At 46.9% G+C, this 18114-nt stretch overlaps 1 protein-coding gene across 3 annotated transcripts in view; it reads left to right on the forward strand.

The window, feature by feature from the left end:
• The first annotated feature begins 3690 nt into the window (after positions 1-3690).
• FLVCR2 (FLVCR choline and putative heme transporter 2) overlaps positions 3691-18114 on the forward strand; it is a 513060-nt gene continuing 498636 nt past the window's right edge. Inside the window, exons 1-2 of one of the 3 annotated variants that reach the window (XM_078659926.1) lie at positions 3691-4942; positions 5451-6444. In XM_078659926.1, the coding sequence (XP_078516052.1) occupies positions 5869-6444 (576 nt within the window). In that variant the 5' untranslated portion in view covers positions 3691-4942; positions 5451-5868. The remainder of the gene's footprint in view (positions 4943-5450; positions 6445-18114) is intronic. The other 2 variants (XM_078659924.1, XM_078659925.1) reach the window with 2 other exon arrangements.

Below are 18114 nucleotides of genomic sequence, written 5' to 3' on the forward strand. Positions count from 1 at the left end.
ATCCACTGCCTCGCGTGGACGAACTGCTGGAACGTCTTGGTGAAGCTCGGTATATCACAACTATAGACCTCACCAAGGGGTATTGGCAGATTACGCTAAACCCGGCAGACTAAGAGAAAACAGCTTTCTCTACCCCCTCAGGACACTATCATTTCACCGTTCTTCCGTTTGGTCTGCACGGCGCTCTGGCAACGTTCCAAAGGGCAATGGACAGAGTCTTGTCTTCCCACCAACAATATTCCTCTGCTTACTTGGACGATATTGTCATCTACAGTAAAACATGGGACGACCATACAAAACATCTCGAAAAGATCCTCGCTAGTCTAAGGGCAACAGGGTTTCATATAAATGCCAAGAAGACCAGAGTAGCCTTCAGAAAAGTGAAATACCTAGGTTATGTCCTAGGTAATGGAATGACAGAACCACAAACAGAGAAAGTGAAGGCTATCCTAGAAGTCCCCTATCCCAAGACCAAAAGAGATCTGAGAGCATTCCTGGGCCTAGTAGGATACTATAGGAGTTTATTCCACAGTTCGCGGACATGCCTGGGCCTCTTACAGACTTGTTAAAGAAAACCCAGTCATCTCCTAGGTTACCAGCCCCTACTCCCAAAGAAACCAAGGCTTTCCAAACACTACAAACCGTTCTTACCACGTCACCTGTCTTGATGTCTCCGAACTTCTCAAAACCCTTCATCCTTCAGACTGATGCCTCAGGGGTTGGTATTGGGGCTGTCCTTTCCCAGGAAGACTCAGACGGCTTGGAAAGACCGGTTCTTTTTTATCAGCCGTAAATTGTTCCCCAGAGAACTGGCCTACTCTACTATAGAGAAGGAGTGTTTGGCGGTCCGCTGGAGTGTGGACAAACTCAGGTACTATCTGGAAGGAAGGCCCTTCGTTTTGTAAACGGACCATGCCCCACTGACGTGGCTTCAACGCAACCGTGATCACAACGACCATATCCTCAGGTGGTTTTTGGCTCTGCAACCCTTCCAAATTGAGGTCCGTCATCGCAAGGGTTTGGAACAGGGGAACGCTGACTTTCTGTCCCGATTTCCTCTTTCCCCCGATCGGGGAAATCCTGGGGGGGGGATGTGTCAGGGGGTCCCTGCCTGCCACGGGTCGGGTACCGACATTAATCCCTATTCCTTTCCACCCCGGCGTACACAGGACGGATACGCTCCCTTTAAGGCAGCCTGGGCTTACCCGGAGGAGGGAGCTCCTCAGATGACGTCATCCTCGTTCCTCCAATCAGGACCAGCGGAGGCACTGATAATGCAACGCCCGGGAGAGAACTGCGCGACCGGCACAGAAGAGGAGGAAGCGTCCTGCGAGCCTCGAGAGAACTTCGACTTTCGCCGCCCCAGGAGAGAGAACAGCGAAGCCACGTCGCCGCCAGAGAAGGAAAAGCCGGGAGGCCAACGCGACCGCGCTTCGCCCCGCCACACTTCACGAGGAGAAGTGTGGCACCACAAGGTACGGGCGAAACTAAGGGGAGTATTCTTCACAAAGGGAGGGAACGGGTAGGGGCGGTTGAGGGTGGTCACGGGACATGCGTGAGTGTGTGCGAGCCTTATCACGTCCACGAGTCTGCATTGCACAATAGGTTGCAGTCCCTGGTGATCCCTTCACTCCCCCGTCCCCCTTCCTGACATAACCAGATTATCGGTCACGCCAGTAACCTAGGGTATTCTTTCTTTCTCTTCTTTTGAGTACCTTCGAAGCCTGAAGACTTTCTGTTGGACTACACCTTGGGACCCTACAGTGAAGGACCTAAAGCTGGCCGGATATAGACCTAAGACTTTGTTTGTTGTCTCAAGACACAAGACTCTTATTGTTTTCCTTGAAAGACAGCCCAATAAAAACAAACGTTTACCCCACAAAGCTCTCTCTGGGTGACCCTCCTTTCGCTCTATGGGTTATTCCCCCCCCCCTGCCCCAATTACATCCTTTACACACGGGTCCCTCTGGAAGTGTGGGATGCCACTAACATCAAAATGACTTTACTTCCTTTCCATTCCCCCTCACTCCACTGATGGACAACCCTGACTTCACTCCGGGCATGGATAAGCTGGCCTTTGCAGGCTGGAGGCCCGCTGGCTGCCGGGTCCTGTCCCACGTGTACAGAGCTGAGGGGGTTATCCCCTTAGACAGGAAAACGGTCTCCCTGAGACTGAGCGGTTAAGGTATCTACAAGTACGCCACTGGGCGCTCCAACCCCAGATACGCTTGAGTGCAGATAGGCATCTATCCTATGTACGCTGGCTTATCACCCGTACATCAGATGCTAAACTCGTCTCTGACCTATATAAGATGCTCCAGGGTACTCAGACACACACATACAGCCCTAGCAGAGAAAGGTGGGAAGGAACTAGGTAGAACACTCAGTCGCAAAGAGTGGGAGGGGATATACTACCGAGCCCGACACTCTGCATACCACATGGGGTTGACAGAGACCTTCACAAAAGTCATAACATACTGGTACTATACTACAGAGAGATGACATGCAATTGATCGCCAGCGGGACAAGACTTTTTGGAGTGGTTGTGGACAGGTAGGCACTCTGGTGCACTTGTTGTGGGAATGCACACACATTCAACCCTACTGGACTCAAGTGCTGGCGGAAGTGGATAAACATTTTGAAACAGAAACCCCGCGCTTTCTAGCTTATGTATTGTTGGGTCTTCCTAACCCCCTTACTTACCCGCTGAAATCTTGTAAAGGTAGACAGATTGCTATTGCTCTAGGTTCGGCGATGCAAACTATACTGGCACATTGGCGCACTCCCAACATACCCTCCTTTGTGAGTTGGCTCCATAGACTGTGGCATGTCTTGGGAATGGAGAAGTTGACCCTTACGTTAGCAGGGGAGGAATCCACCTACAATGAGCTATGGCACCCATTTCTGTCACTCTTGGCGATGGAGTTCTAGGAAGTTACATGTCCACGATATCTTAGACTATTACGCCTTACAGACTCACGGGAGGCGGATCATTAGATAGGACATCAGGAGGTGGAGGTGGGGGGGCTGGAGGGAGATGGCTGGGGCTGAGGGGGGGGGGGGGTACGGAGCACTGGACTGGGGAGTGAGATGGGGGTTTTAGGGGGGGTTTGGGGAGGGGGGTTATTGTGTTTGTGCCCAATATTCTCTTTTTTCTTGTATACCTCCATAGCCTCCTTCCATGTACAAGACTTATATTGTTGCCTTACTACATGCTGGGCTGCCGCTCTTGATTAGCACTGTTTGGTAATTTTGGATAAATGTAACCTTTGACTGGCGAAATGTACATGGATCTGCTCATGTGTTCAACCCCAATAAAAACACTTAAACCATAAAGGTCACAGAAAATAAAAATAAACAGGTAAAGCTTCTGAGTCCTTTCCCACTGTGCTTGCCACTCAAGCACTCCCTTGCGTCACGGTCCTTCGGCTCCTCGGGCCGAAGAATCCAATTTCAACTAAATACAAGAATGTATAATCTAAGCCAATCAGAAGCCTACGCTGCCCGTGGAGCGTCACAGAGGCCAGAAGGTAATCCCTGCTTTCCAGTCCCTGCGCGCGCAGATTGGGCAGGCAGTCCCAAACCCCTACCTCCAGCTGCCAATCAGCCCGTCCCCTAAAAGGCTTCTGTGACGCATTAGTAACCAATGACCAGGCAGGCGTAGTGGGTGGGGCATAGTAGGCGGGGCTCATTGCTTGTGGGCGGTGCTTGTGAGTGGGCGGGTGCTCATTCATGTCTGTAGGTTTAGTTCGCTCTTTCAGCATGGCAGAAGGGGAGGCGGACGGCGCGGGATAACGCGAAGACGGGTGAAAACAAACCTCACGTGGAGAGCGAAGGAGGGATTCATTCACCGGGAATCAGGAGAGAGAGCACTACACAAAGAGACATCTGAAAGTGTTGAGTCCGAGACCCAGGATGTCAAGAAGACATTAGGACGCTGGAGAATCGTGGAGAGAGGGTGGCGAAAGTCAGCCACGAGTACAGCAGTTTATACCGGAAAGAAACAACTAGTAGTACGTTGGCGGCGTTAAGAGCATTGAAGGAAAATATAAGACCCTTTCCCAGGAAAAAGGTTATATCCAGAAAAAGAAGAGATATTCAGACTACCCCTGTCAGGAAAGTAAACAGGGAACTTCATTTATTAGAAAAACAGGAACCTCTGTGAAACCTACCACCGAGTAACAACAACCACAGCTTTTCACAGGCGGAAACCCGAGGGAAAAGTTCATTTTTTGGTAGGTGAAAACTCCTAAAGAAATCTTCATACTCACAGAAACAAACGTTCCCAAGAGAACCCCCTCTTGAAGAGGCAGGCAGTCCATTCAGAAGGCAGAGAGACAACGTTTCAACTCTTCCTATATGCACAAAACTCAGGATCCCACCAGCAATAAGGATTCACTGAGGAATTGTCATCCCTCCCGAGGGGAACAAGTGTTCAACAAAGCTAAAACTGATACCGCACTCCTTCAAGAGTTATCCAAAACCTGATTTTCTCCTGCAGGGGGTCACTGCAACCTTATACTTGCCAGACTAGATTCCGAACATTACAAGGACTCCTTGCTTTCCTGTGTGACCCAGTTAAAGAAAGACAGGCCTTCTATCCCCCAAGAGTAAGCCTGCTTGAACAGACCCACCGGACTCCTGCAAGGAACTTACTCTGCCACCCCCACTAAGGAGAGACTACAACATCTATCCTCCTGAGAAGGGAGCACAGAATAATCCCTCCCCTCTTAAAAATGAAACTAGCCACTTTAAAATGGCGATGAGTCGTCATGCGCATTTATAAAGCTGACATCTAGACACAGGGTGGCTTTGGACACGGCGCTACAACGTACTCGAGCATTTCCCACATTGCATGGAGTCTGGTATTTCCAGACTGGTTTAAAAGTGGTTGAATCTGAGAGAGACGAGGAGAATTGCTGAGGCCCCAAACTAGGCGGTGGTGAGTATGTCATCCTCCTTAACGGGGAGGTGATGTTCCAAAGGGGGTGATACTAGATTCCCAAGTGGGTATGTGAAAGACGGCTGAAATAAATTAAAGGTGAGCCTAGTCGAGAAATGGGAGTCGAAAATCCATTATCTTTAGTTAGCATTCCCTCAGTTGGACCCCAATCCCAGAGAGTGAAACTGAGAATATTGGGAAACTGTGTAGAGCCAGTCTTGGAGCCCAATAGTCACTGGTGAAGACAAGAACAACTTGATGCTTTTATAAAGGGACAGGTCGTTGAGGAATTCCTTGTTTTGGAGGGTGGGATTTGAGGTCTCAAGCTCCTAAGTGGGTACAATAGTGGGCCGTACAAGCCCTTGGGTACTAGAAACAGATTAACTCTGAGAGTAAAGCTTTGAGATCAGCCCTTCACTGTGCGCTTGGGAGGAAACTGGCTGAACTCACAGGAATGGTTTCATAGGTTTAGCTCCTGCTGACATCACCACCTTCTGTTTTCTCCTAGTGTGTGGGTGTGTCCACCTCCCCTGGGAGTGGCCGAAGATTCGTTCTGGGCAGAGCATGGACCACCAGATCCCCACTCCAGCATCACACTGCAGGAGGAGCTTCCATCTCGGCCACGGAGGCTGAAGGTTCAATCTTTCTTCACTGCTCTTGTCTCAGGACCTGCTGGTATTCTGTTGACTTTGATTTGGTGTCTGAACATTTCCACTCACTGGAGTGAGTGATAGAATCTACTTCCATCCTTGGATAGTTTATTGTGGATGGTAAGCTAAAAAATAATTTTGTGACTATTCTCCCTGGAACGAGGCTTGAGTTTTTCTCATACATGCGCCCATCTGTTTGACTTGTAAGTGCCCCTCCCTACCCTCATACACTTTGGCTCATTCCATCTCTTCTTGAAGTTAAGGGCAGCCAGCCCAATGGGTACAGCCATGGTGACCAACAATCTGCATGACGCAAAGCGCCAAGAAGCAGAGAAGATCATGGAGGAAGGTGGCGACAGGGCCTCCCCGTTACCCAACGGGGCCGCGGCCGCCACAGAAGACCCCGGGCAGACCACCAAGCTCTACGGTCGGCGCTGGGCCATCGTCTTGCTCTTCAGTTCCTACTCCTTGTGCAACGCCTTCCAGTGGATCCAGTACGGCATCATCAACAACATCTTCATGAAGTTCTACGGCGTGAGCGCCTTCTCCATTGACTGGATGTCTATGAGCTACATGTTCACGTACATCCCCCTGCTCTTCCCGGTGGCCTGGCTCCTGGACAAGAAGGGGCTGAGGGTCATCGCCCTGGCCGGCGCCGCGCTCAACTGCGCCGGGGCCTGGATCAAAACAGCCAGCGTGCGCCCGGACCTCTTCGGGGTGACGGTGCTGGCGCAGGTCATCTGCTCCACGGCCCAGGTCTTCATTCTGGGGATGCCCTCGCAGATCGCAGCCGTCTGGTTCGGGCCCAAGGAGGTGTCGACAGCCTGCGCCGTGGGCGTGTTTGGAAATCAGGTATGTGCGCGCTGCGTGGGGCGTGCTGCTGTCACACACTGGGTCAGCCATAGGTGCTTCTGTGCGCAATGTAGCGCTTCTTGAATAACCTTTAGGCACGTCTCTAAGGTGTCTGTGCTAAACACTTGAACTTCTTTACTCGCTTCATTTGTACGCTGTATTTACGCTCTAAATTTTGTCATTGTGTGCTTTTATTGTGTGTAGCACTTTACAGCCTAGCTTCATTGCGAGTTGTTAATAGCACATCCAGAATCGTCAGTAGAGTGTGTGATGTGCCTTGTAAAATTCATAATCATCCTGCATGAGTATATTGTCGTGCACAGTGCATTCAGTCATCGAGGCGTTTTAATGAGAGGGCTGTGTTTTGTAAAGCGCACTGAGAATTAATTTACATCTAGGCACTTGAATGAGTGGATTGTGTTGCGCAAACATATCAGGCGACGTGTATACACATGGGTGTTGTGGGTTTCTTGTAACTCACACAGTGAACCGTGGAGCACCTCTAGGCTCTATGAAGTGTTTCTGCCGTAACTGGAGGAACAGGTGTTTTTGGACACTGGCTGAAAAGCACGGTCGGGGGGTGCGTCCACTGCTTCGATTCTGTCACCTAAGGGCAGGGCCACTTCAAGTATCCGATTGTGCGCCGCAGCTTTTTCCGCATAAATCGGATTTGCCGCATTTTTCACATAATCCATCATCTGTTGCCCAATCTAGATTTAAACACAAACATGTTTCTCGAACGGTTCCAAAGTTACTAAAAATGCAGCGACGCCCGTTGCTGCACAGTGGTAGGCCATATGTGACAGTTGACTGCTCACCTTTCTGTTGCTTATTGCTATTTTGGGTGGTAAACTGCTACTTATGAGGTGCAACCAATGCCCAGACAGTGTTAACAAGTGTAAACAAAAATGAAAAAACAATGAAGTAATACTATCACACAAAAAATGCCGTATTTTTCTTTTCTTTCCGCATAATTTAATACTCCCTGCTGCATAATTCCAGTGGCTTTGCCTAAGGGGCAATGAAACCCCCTCCCATGGACACTGCACTGCCAAGCAAAAAGAACAGGATTGAAAACTTGTAAAGAAAGGAGATCGGGTGCGGGGCAAATGGCTTGTGAGGGGGAATAGAGGGCAAAGCAGAGACGTTGAGAGTGGGCACCCCGCAGGCAGACGTCCTGAGAGACGCAATGTGCACCAGCAGGTTGTTAACCGCACCTGTCTGTGTGTTTGCAGCAAAATACACTCCTTTAATGTGTCGGTGGTAATGTCCGAACGGGTATAGTGTATACAGTTCTGTGTAGATTGCAAGATGCGAGCCTTGTGATAGTGTGCGTTTGTAAAAACCGCCCGCCGTGGGCTATGCACTCTACACTGTACTTGCAAACTTGTTTTACTGTTGCAGCTGTGTATCCTCAGATCTGAACGTGCACACTTCGCATGCTCCTTAAGGGACTGTTGCCTGTTATTAATTGTCACGTGGTTTACTGCGGTTTCATTAGTCTTGCGCTTCAGACAAACCTCCCTAAGGATGTATTTGTTTAGTGCGTATGGAGCACGGTGCCCTCTAAAAGTGTGCGTAGCAACGAGAGAACAGGATTGGCCGGTATCGGTGTTAGCGGAAACCTATGGAGATGGAGGTAGGTATGAAGTGGCAGGCATGGGCAGTCTGGGCAGCTGCCCAGGGCCTCGCGCTCAGCCTACCAGCATGGGGGCCGCCGCACCGGTGGTGTGTCCTGTTGTTTCCCTAGCAATCAATTTGGAAGAAAGGTGTTTCCTTGCAATTAGGATATGTGGGAGGGGCCCTCCCTGGGCCTCTCAGGGGTGGTATCTGGAGGCCTAGGGGAGGGAGACGCTTCCTCTTGGCCCAGTTACAAGGAGACCCATTCAGAGACACTACGGGACGCCCATTGTCCAGCATGTTACCGCCCCCACAGTTTGAACTTTTTTTCCACAAGCAATTATAATATCACACCTATCGGGCTGAGAGTGTGAGAATTGCTTTTGGGCTGAAAGTTAAAACTGTGGGGCGCTAAAATGCTGGACAATGGGCGGTCCCGCAGGGTCTCTGAACGGCCTCTTTGCAAGGGGTCACTTATGTAAATTAGAGCGGCCTCGCACATTCCCTTTTGGCCCAGGGCCGCTCAAATCCTAGAACCGGCCCGAGTGATGGCAACCCATTTCATACATTTATTATGGTTTGATAGTTACAGCGTGAACATCGCAGGAGAGACCCGGGAGAGAGCAGGGCCGGGCTGGGAATTTAAAACTTCCTGGCAAAAAGTATATATTCAGCCCCAATGTGCAGACATTCAAATGCGGCTACAGCCAGAGCAAATCTTTTAACTTGCCACCAGGATCACTCCCGGAGGCCGAAACTGCTCTCAAAGTGTCCAACCCGTCTCCTGGGGCTCCAGCCTTCTGGGGGATTGCCCGCTTGCCCTGCTGGCCAGTCCGACCCTGAATAAAACATTAGCTATCTATCGCGCCAAGAATTTTCAATTCTATTAAGGACACGGAGGCGAGGATTATGCTTTCTCTTTCATTTATTGCTACACACAGCAGCCAATGAAATTTAGTATTGCATATCAAAAACTACATTTCCCATGATGCAAATAACACATCACATCCTGTCATAGCCCATAAGAGCCAGTCAATACCGGATATCCTCCTCTTTCTTTGCTCCGAACGGTAAGTCCATAAAAAAACTTAAGTCCAACAATAACATCCTCCAACGTGGAATAACAGGCAACTGGAAACTTCTTTTCAACAGGAAGTATATTTAGTCCATCTTCTTCTCAGAACCTGGAAGAACGAGAAATAGAGCCCATAAATTCTGCTTAAACAGACCATAAAGCCATGGGTGGGCAAAACATTACAATACCATGTAATATAACCGGGTGGGATAATCCTTGCCTCCGTGTCCTTAATAGAATTGAAAATTCTTGGCGCGATAGCTAGCTAATTTTTTATTCTATTACAGGCCCGGAGGCTTCGTATTATGCTAGTTCAACGCTGCTGAAACACTACAGAGGAAATATCACCCACCGGTTTATAATAAAACTGAAAGAAGATTCTGGGGACCAATCAGCAGAATGCATAATGTCCTGAACAGTAGATCCTAACATAAAACTCTTAGAAGCCATGGCGCCACAAACAGAGTGCGCCCCAAAAACCTGGGTATCAATACCCGCCTCTTGCATGACATATTTCAACCATCTGGCTATAGTAGTCGCTGTAACAGGCCTGTATGGTTTTTGCAAAACAATCAATAATTGCGTTGTACCTGTAGGCCGAATAGACTTGGCACATTCCTCATAGGCTTTAAGGCATTGCACTACACAAAGCTTAGCATTACTTGGGAAAGAATGATAATCAACACTTCTAGACATTGTCTTGGTTCTGTCAGTAATATTAAAAGAGACTCCCTCCGGAGTATATAATCTACCTGTATTGTCCAAGGCTTTGATATCCGATGACCGTCTACATGCCGCAAGACATAACAGCATAGCCAACTTGGCCGGAAGTTGTTTCCTTGTTAACATGTCATTTTGGGGCCAAACATTAAACAGGGAAAGAACTAGAGAGACATTCCATAAGAAAGTATACTTAGGTTTGGGCGGATTCGCCACTCTAATACCTTTCAGAAGCTTACAAACAAGCAGATGCATACCTACAAATTTACCTTCAATTTGAGAGTGACCCGCCAAAATAGCGGAACGGAAATGATTAACGGAACGATATGCCAATCCTTCCGAAGCTTTCAGGGAAAGAAAGTTCACAATGCAGGGTAATCCTGCCCCCACTGGATCCACGTGTTGTTCCACGCACCAACAAACTCAGCTCTTCCAGGCTGAGGTGTGTCTCTTTCTGGTGGATGGAGCACAAGCTTGATTGATAAAGGCTGAAGCATGCTCCGAAAACCCTGGCTTTTGCCAACGTTGCCAGAAAGTCTCCAGGCCATCAGGGACAGGTGCCCCGACATTACCATCGGGTGCATCTCTCCATGAGGGCCCTGGAGCATCATCGGGGATTCCAGATTCTTCCTGGGGAGGTCGCAACTCACCTCCAGAAGAACCGTGAACCAAGGCTGCGACTTCCAGAGGGGAGTAACTAAGATCACTTCCGCCCTCTGTCGCATTACCTGTGTATACACTCGGGGGATCAATATGAACGGGGGAAATGCATAATTCAGAGATTGGGACCAGTCCTGAGTGAAGGCATCTGTTGCCAGAGCTAACGGATCCGGTCTCCAGCTGAAGAACTGAGACATTTGCTGATTCAACCTGGACGCAAAGAGGTTGATCTGGCATGGCCTCCAGATAGCTTGCAACCAATGGACTACCTGAGGTTGGATTTGCCAGTTGCTGTAGTCCTTGAGATGTCGCGAGTGCCAGTCCGCCACCACGTTCGACTGGCCAGGGATATATTAGGCTACGACCCATATCTGGTGACTTAGGCAATAGTGCCAGAAGTCCTCCGCTATCTCTACTAACATGGAGGATCTTGTGCCTCCCAGTTGGTTGATGTAGCGAACTGCCGATATGTTGTCCATCCTTAGTAGGATGCAGCACAAGACTTTCTTGGGTGACAAAGTCCTGGTCGCGAATGAGCTGGCGAGAAGCTCCAGACAATTGATGTGGAGATCTAAATCTTGAAGGGACCACCGTCCTCATGTGGAAATATTTCCGCAGCGCGCACCCCAGCCCCAACGGCGGGCGTCGGATTCTATGACAATTTCTGGAAGGGAGCCGAAAATGGCCCGACCGTTCCACGCTTCCCCGTGGCCTAGCCACCACTAAAGTTCCTGACGAACCTCTGATGACAGAGGAACCAGGTCCGTGTATGAGAGACCCTTCTGCAGATGTTGAATCTTTAATCTCTGAATGGCCCGATAATGAAGGGGACCTGGAAAAATCGCCTGAATAGATGATGCCAGGAGACCCACTATCCTGGCAATACCTCTCAGTGAGACTGTCTGTTTGGACAACAAAGAGCGTAGTTCCTTCTGTATGTCGCGCAGTTTGGAACGGGGGAGCTGCGTGAGAATTTATGACAAACCCCAGAAAGTCCATTTTCTGTGATGGACACAGTACGGATTTGGCTTTGTTGACCACAAACCCGAGATCTTGCTGCGTAGCAATGGTCATGCGCAGGTGTTGTGCCGCCATCTCTGGCATTTGTGCCATGATCAGTATATCGTCTAAATACACTGTCATGCACATTCATTGTTCTGAGGTAGGCTACCACTGGCTTCAACACCTTAGTGAAACACCATGGTGCCGAGGAAAGTCCGAAAGGAAGGACCAAATATTCGTACCATCGGTCGCTCCACTGGAATTGCAGAAATCTCCGATGTGGTGGAAAAATCGGCACAGATATGTAGGCGTCCTTCAAATCCAGACTGACCATCCAGTCCCCCTGTTTCAGAAGATCCGCCAAGAGATGGATACCCTCCATCTTGAAATGTTTGTAGACCATGTAGTGATTGAAATCTTTAAAATTTAGTACCAACCTGTAACCTCCGCCTTTCTTCGGAACCAGAAAAATATTGCTGCATAAAGCGTGAGGGCTCTTGTCGCAACGTGCTATCACATGTTTCCGCAGCAATACTTCGATTTCTGAATCTATAAAAACGCATTCTGTTTCGGAAAAAGACAGGTGCCTGGTCCGCCTGTTCTGAGAGGGGACCTGAAAGAAATCTAGTTGAAAACCCCTAACAGTTTCTAAAATCCAAGCATCTTGAGACAAGTGAGCCCAATTGTGAAAGAAGTATCGAATAGGATCCTCCAAGGGGAGTGGGGAAGTGTCTGGAGCACTCACCTGAAGATTCTGAGGGCTGGAAGCCACGATGGTAGGCTCCCCTGTTGAAACGCCTCTTGTTGAAGCGTTGCCTGGTAGGATAGAACGTTCCCCCACAGGTGGAATCCCAATCGCCTCTGCCTCGGCCAAAGTCGCCTCTCTGGGGGCCTTGGAAAGATTGTCGGCCAAACGAGCGTCCCCGGCCTCGTCAGGCCCTGTTAAAAACACCAGCCTGAAAGACTCTTGATTCCCGACTGGGCTTTATCGAGAGTCGTGAAGGTGCCCACGTACTTAGCCACGTCCTTCACAAAACTCTCACAGAATAAATTGCCGTCCGCCAGAGGGCCAGGTTCCGCCGCTGCCAGCTCGACGAGGTTAGAGTCCATCCTCATAAGGAGGGACTTACGGCGCTCATTGGATATTGCGCAATTAGCATTGCCCAAGAGGCCTATCGCCCTCTGGGTCCAACCTGCCAAAACATGCGGGTCCATTGCAGTACCTGATTCCTGCGCCTCCAAGGCCACCTCCAAGATTTTTGTGAGGGGCCCACAACGTCCAGGAGCTTGTCCTGGCACCCCCTCCAGGCACGATCAATGCCCTTTTTAGGGTCTTTGGCAAACTTTTTTTAGAAAGGTCAACATGCTAGAGTATATGTCCGGGGTTTCGGCGACCTTATCGGAGATATCAGGTCTGGGGCACTCTGACCCGAGTCTATTACTCACCTCCTTTACGAAACTCTTACGGAGGTTGTCATGCAGATAAGCGGCAACCTCCGGCACCGGAAGCCAATCGGAGGATCTCGGATGAACAATATCGGCCTTGTTGACGGAGTCCTGGACCAAGGCGTCCAGGGCCTCAACAATATTATCCTCAATGGGAGGATTAAGCACTTCCTCTTCATAAACAGCTTCATCCTCCTCATAAGTAACCCAATCCTCCATGGTGGTGCCAAATTTATAAATGGACCTACTCATGAGGTAATATAGACTGAGGGGAGTAAATGGGGGAGCCAACCCACAGCACAAGCAAATCACCAGGCACCTAGCTCCTCAGCAACATCTGTAACCAAGTTCTTGCAGCCCTCAGGGCGTAGGTGGAGCAAAAGAGCAGTAAATATAAACAAGAGGTGTGCTCCCTCCAGGCCCAACGTGTTTTCAGCCAGCCAAGCGTAGGTGTTCTGCTCCGAGAGGGATCCTAGCTGAAATGGCAATTAAAACGACTAAACTCGGGCTGTAACGATGTGCGTTGCCCAATCCTACCAAAAACCAGTCAACTTGGGCTACACACATCGAAACCTAGGGGAAAGTGAAAATAAAACGCTCCCAGTGCTTTCGGCCAATGAGGGGGGCCTCCGCGCACTGAAATATGTAAATCGGGCCCACTGTCGGCGGGACGGTGCCGGTGATAATATAATAGATTCCGGCTCACAGCGACCGTTATAATGAAGCGGCCCGCCGAGCGGGCAAAACAAACAGATCCCGCTGACCGCGGGGAGAGCGGCGCGCACTTCCCGACTCGGGGAGAGGCGCGGGGCAGTGTAGACCGGTGCGCGATGCTCACGCGAACAAATAAACCACCCGTCCCCGAAGGGACGCACCGGCAAGGCGTGCGCATACCCCCGAAGACAGCGGGGTGTTGCGGCTGGCCGAGAAGGAAATATCAGGTGCAAATCAATAAGGGCAAGGCACAACAATAACAAACGCGATAACGCGTAGCATAAAACACTGACTATGCATGCGGATAGTATTAGCAGTTAATCACATTGACTTATAATCGTAAGTCAAGAAGTAAAGCACTTAACTGGCTGCGTGAGCAGCAAAGAAAGAGGAGGATATCCGGTATTGACTGGCTCTTATGGGCTATGGCAGGATGTGATGTGTTATTTGCATCATGGGAAATGTAGTTTTTGATATGCAATACTAAATTTCATTGGCTGCTGTGTGTAGCAATAAAGGAAAGAGAAAGCATAATCCTCGCCTCCGGTCCTGTAACAGAATTTGCTTGTTCTTCGAGCACCAGGAGGCGGGACAGCACTGTCTATTTTGTGACGTTATAAATGCATCATTTGCTCTTTAAGGAACCCCACTGGCGTCACTCTGACCTGTAGCAGTGACATTGGTGGCCAGTGTGCCCGCCAGAATGTTCACCAAACGGCACCAAACCTTTGATTTCCCTGCACTTAGGGTTCGTATTCTTGGCATGTGATGCACATTCCAGCGAGGTAAAGTGAACTGTCGGAAATGCGTCAAAGTCCTCACAAGGCCTTCTCGGCCTACCTTCGCTCCGAGGTCAATAAGTTGTACACAAGCAAATTGAATAATAGTAACACTTGTTATTTACATTTCTTACAGGCATCACACTGTTTTTACAGCGGGAACAGAAAGTTCTTATTCTAATCCCAGATTAGAAACAAGCATTTTTAATGCAACGGTCTCGGCTTTAGTTAAGCTTAAGCAATTCTGTTTGTAATTAGGTGGCTTTTTAGCTTTGCTTTTATTAGTGTCTTTCAAACTTTCATGTACATAACATGCATATGTATGCATATATGTATGCATGCATTTATATTTGTATGTATATAGATCATATATATATATATATATATATATATATATATATATATATATATGTTTTTATATCTATGTATGCGCTAGAATGCTGTGGGTAGAGTCTGTCCAATGTCCCCGGTGCCTGGGAAGATGCTGTTAGCGTGAGGCTAAGAGTGGAAGTGGCTTGAAGCTGAGCGTGGAAGCGCTAGTGAGCGCATAAACACCTGTAAAATTCAAAGTACATCAGATTCTCGTAGCGGCACACCTTTCATGGAAATCCCGTAACTTTTTAACCAAAAGGTAAAATTTAGATCGAATGCCTCTCGTGTGCGGTCCACTATCATTTTAAATATACAGACAGCACGCAACCTATTCAGCAGCCTAATGCCACAAAAGGTGCAATGGCGTGGCCCACTGTAATCGTAAATAAAAAAGCACAAAGAGCAGCGTAAAACTCACCGACTTTGAAGGGCAGTTTATCGGACATGCTGAAGCTGGTGCAGAAGAATGAAGAATGAAACTCTGGGAAGTTTGCTTTGGGATGGGGAGGGAGGAGCGTGTCTGATCTCCAATCGGGAGCCAGTAAACAAGCCAGAAGCACACCCTCCCACGTCACGGGAAACCAAGATGGTGTCGGCCTGTCCAGGTGAGCCGTCCTAAAAGTGGACAAGCCGGTAACCGAAAAGGCCGGTTTTCAATCACGCGCCGGCGTTTAACATAAACTGGTGCAAACCCTAAAAGCACCCAGCCTTCTAAGTCCATGAGGAGCTTGGAATAAGATATTTAGCTGACATGGATGCCCTCAGACCTTTGATGTGTTTTATTAAAATCTAAACCAGGGAGGGACTTAAGGTGAACAGACAGATCTTTTCGGACTGCCTGCCCCTTGACCAAGCAAATAGAATTCCCTGCATCGCTTATGTGAAGGCAGCCTTTGCTAACCTAGGCCGAGCGGATATATTTTTGAATCCCCACTCACTGTCTCTTTTAGAATTGAGAAGGGTGAAGGGCTTGGTTTTAGAGCGTGTATCTTTATCCAGAGAGCAAGCAGAGCGGATAAAACCCATAGGGTGCACAGTCAAAATATCGAGTTTGAAATATCGACCTACAAAAATATCGTGTTGGAAATATCGACGGTACATAATATCGAGGTCAAGAATATCGTTGGACAGAATATCGACCCTAAGGTAAGTAATATAGTTTTTTAATATCGATGTAAGTAATATCGAAGTTACTAATATCGATATTTGTATTATTGTTATGTATTTTACTTGTTCTAAATTATATGTGTATTATTTTTATATATTAATAATGTCATTTTAAGTAAATTGTATGTTTTAGTACCTGAGCGGATTGTGGGTTTATAGGGGAATAGGGTGGGAAGTAATTTAAATATACTAAATTAATTATTAATTTTGAGAAATTATACATATTTTTTTTTTTTTTGGGTTAGTTATACATTAATTTTAATTAATGTTTTGTGTTTATTTCTGTAGCTGGTTGTGGGTTCATAGGGGAATTGGGTGGGGAGTAATTTAATTATAATTACTTAATGATTTATTTTTATTTATTGGAATGGGTAAATGTTATTATTAATTAATCATTGGTAATTAATTATTTTATTTGATAATTAATTTAACTGGTGATCAATGTTTTTAATTAGTAAATTGCTTTAATTGGTAATTAATTTTTTTTAATTGGTAATTAATTTTTATAATTTGTAAATAATGTTTTTAATTGGTAATGTTTTATTTGGTAATTAATTTTGGTAATTAATGTTTTTAATTGGTAATGATGTTTATTATTAATTGGAAAATATATTTAATACATTGGTAATCAATGTTTCATAAAAAGTATTATTTGGTATGAAAAATAGTTGTATTCTTTAATTTTTTACTGTGAATTAATTTCAAATAATTAAAAAAAATTGTAAAGAAAAATATTTTATTGTTCTATATTTGGTGACTAATATTTATTCATTAATATTTATTGGTATTTATTGTTTATTGATAATTTATTGTTAATTAATTCAATTGTAATTATGTTTTTAATAATTATTAATGGGTATTTGTAAAAGATGTAGAGTTATAAAAAAATTTAATTATTTATTATTTTAAATAGAAATTTTGTTTATAAGTATGTTATATTTAAATTCTACCCTGTCCAATGTTTTCCCTACTGTTTCACTCTCTGGAGTTGGAATAGTAATTTTTACCCCTACACAATCCAACACTTTCCCTACTGTAGCGCCCTCTGGAGTTGGAATATTCATTTTTACCCCTACGCTATCCAACGCTTTCCCTAATGTAGCGCCCTCTGGAGTTGGAATAGTAATTTTTACCCCTGCGCTATCCAACACTTTCCCTACTGTAGCACCCTCTGGAGTTGGAATAGTAATTTTTACCCCTACGCTAGCCAATGTTTTCCCTACTGTTTCACTCTCTGGAGTTGGAATAGTAATTTTTACCCCTACGCTATCCAACACTTTCCCTACTGTAGCACCCTATGGAGTTGGAATAGTAATTTTTACCCCTACGCTATCCAACACTTTCCCTACTTTAGCGCCCTCTGGAGTTGGAATAGTAATTTTTACCCCTACGCTATCCAACGCTTTCCCTACTGTTTCCCTCTCTGGAGTTGGAATAGTAATTTTTACCCCTACGCTATCCAACGCTTTCCCTACTGTAGCACCCTATGGAGTTGGAATAGTAATTTGTACCCCTACGCTATCCAACGCTTTCCCTACTGTTGCCCCCTCTGGAGTTGGAATAGTAATTTTTACCCCTATGGTATCAAACGCTTTCCCTACTGTAGTGCCCTCTGGAGTTGGAATATTAATTTTTACCCCTATGCTATCCAATGCTTTACCTACTGTAGCACCCTTTGGAGTTGGAATAGTAATTTTTACCCCTACGCTATTCAATGTTTTCCCTACTGTTGCCCCCTCTGGAGTTGGAATAGTAATTTTTACCCCTATGGAATCCAACGCTTTCCCTACTGTGGTGCCCTCTGGAGTTGGAATATTAATTTTTACCCCTACGCTATCCAATGCTTTACCTACTGTAGCACCCTTTGGAGTTGGAATAGTAATTTTTACCCCTACGCTATCCAACGCTTTCCCTACTGTAGTGCCTCTGGAGTTGGAATATTAATTTTTACCCCTACGCTATCCAACGCTTTCCCTACTTTTGCCCCCTCTGGAGTTGGAATAGTAATTTTTATCCCTACGCTATCCAACGCTTTCCCCACTGTTGCATTTTCTGAAGTTGGAATAGTAATTTTAAGTGTTACGCTATCTAATGTTATCATTGCTGTAGTTTTTT

Source organism: Lissotriton helveticus, chromosome 9, assembly GCF_964261635.1.
Source record: "Lissotriton helveticus chromosome 9, aLisHel1.1, whole genome shotgun sequence".
NCBI lineage: Eukaryota > Metazoa > Chordata > Amphibia > Caudata > Salamandridae > Lissotriton > Lissotriton helveticus.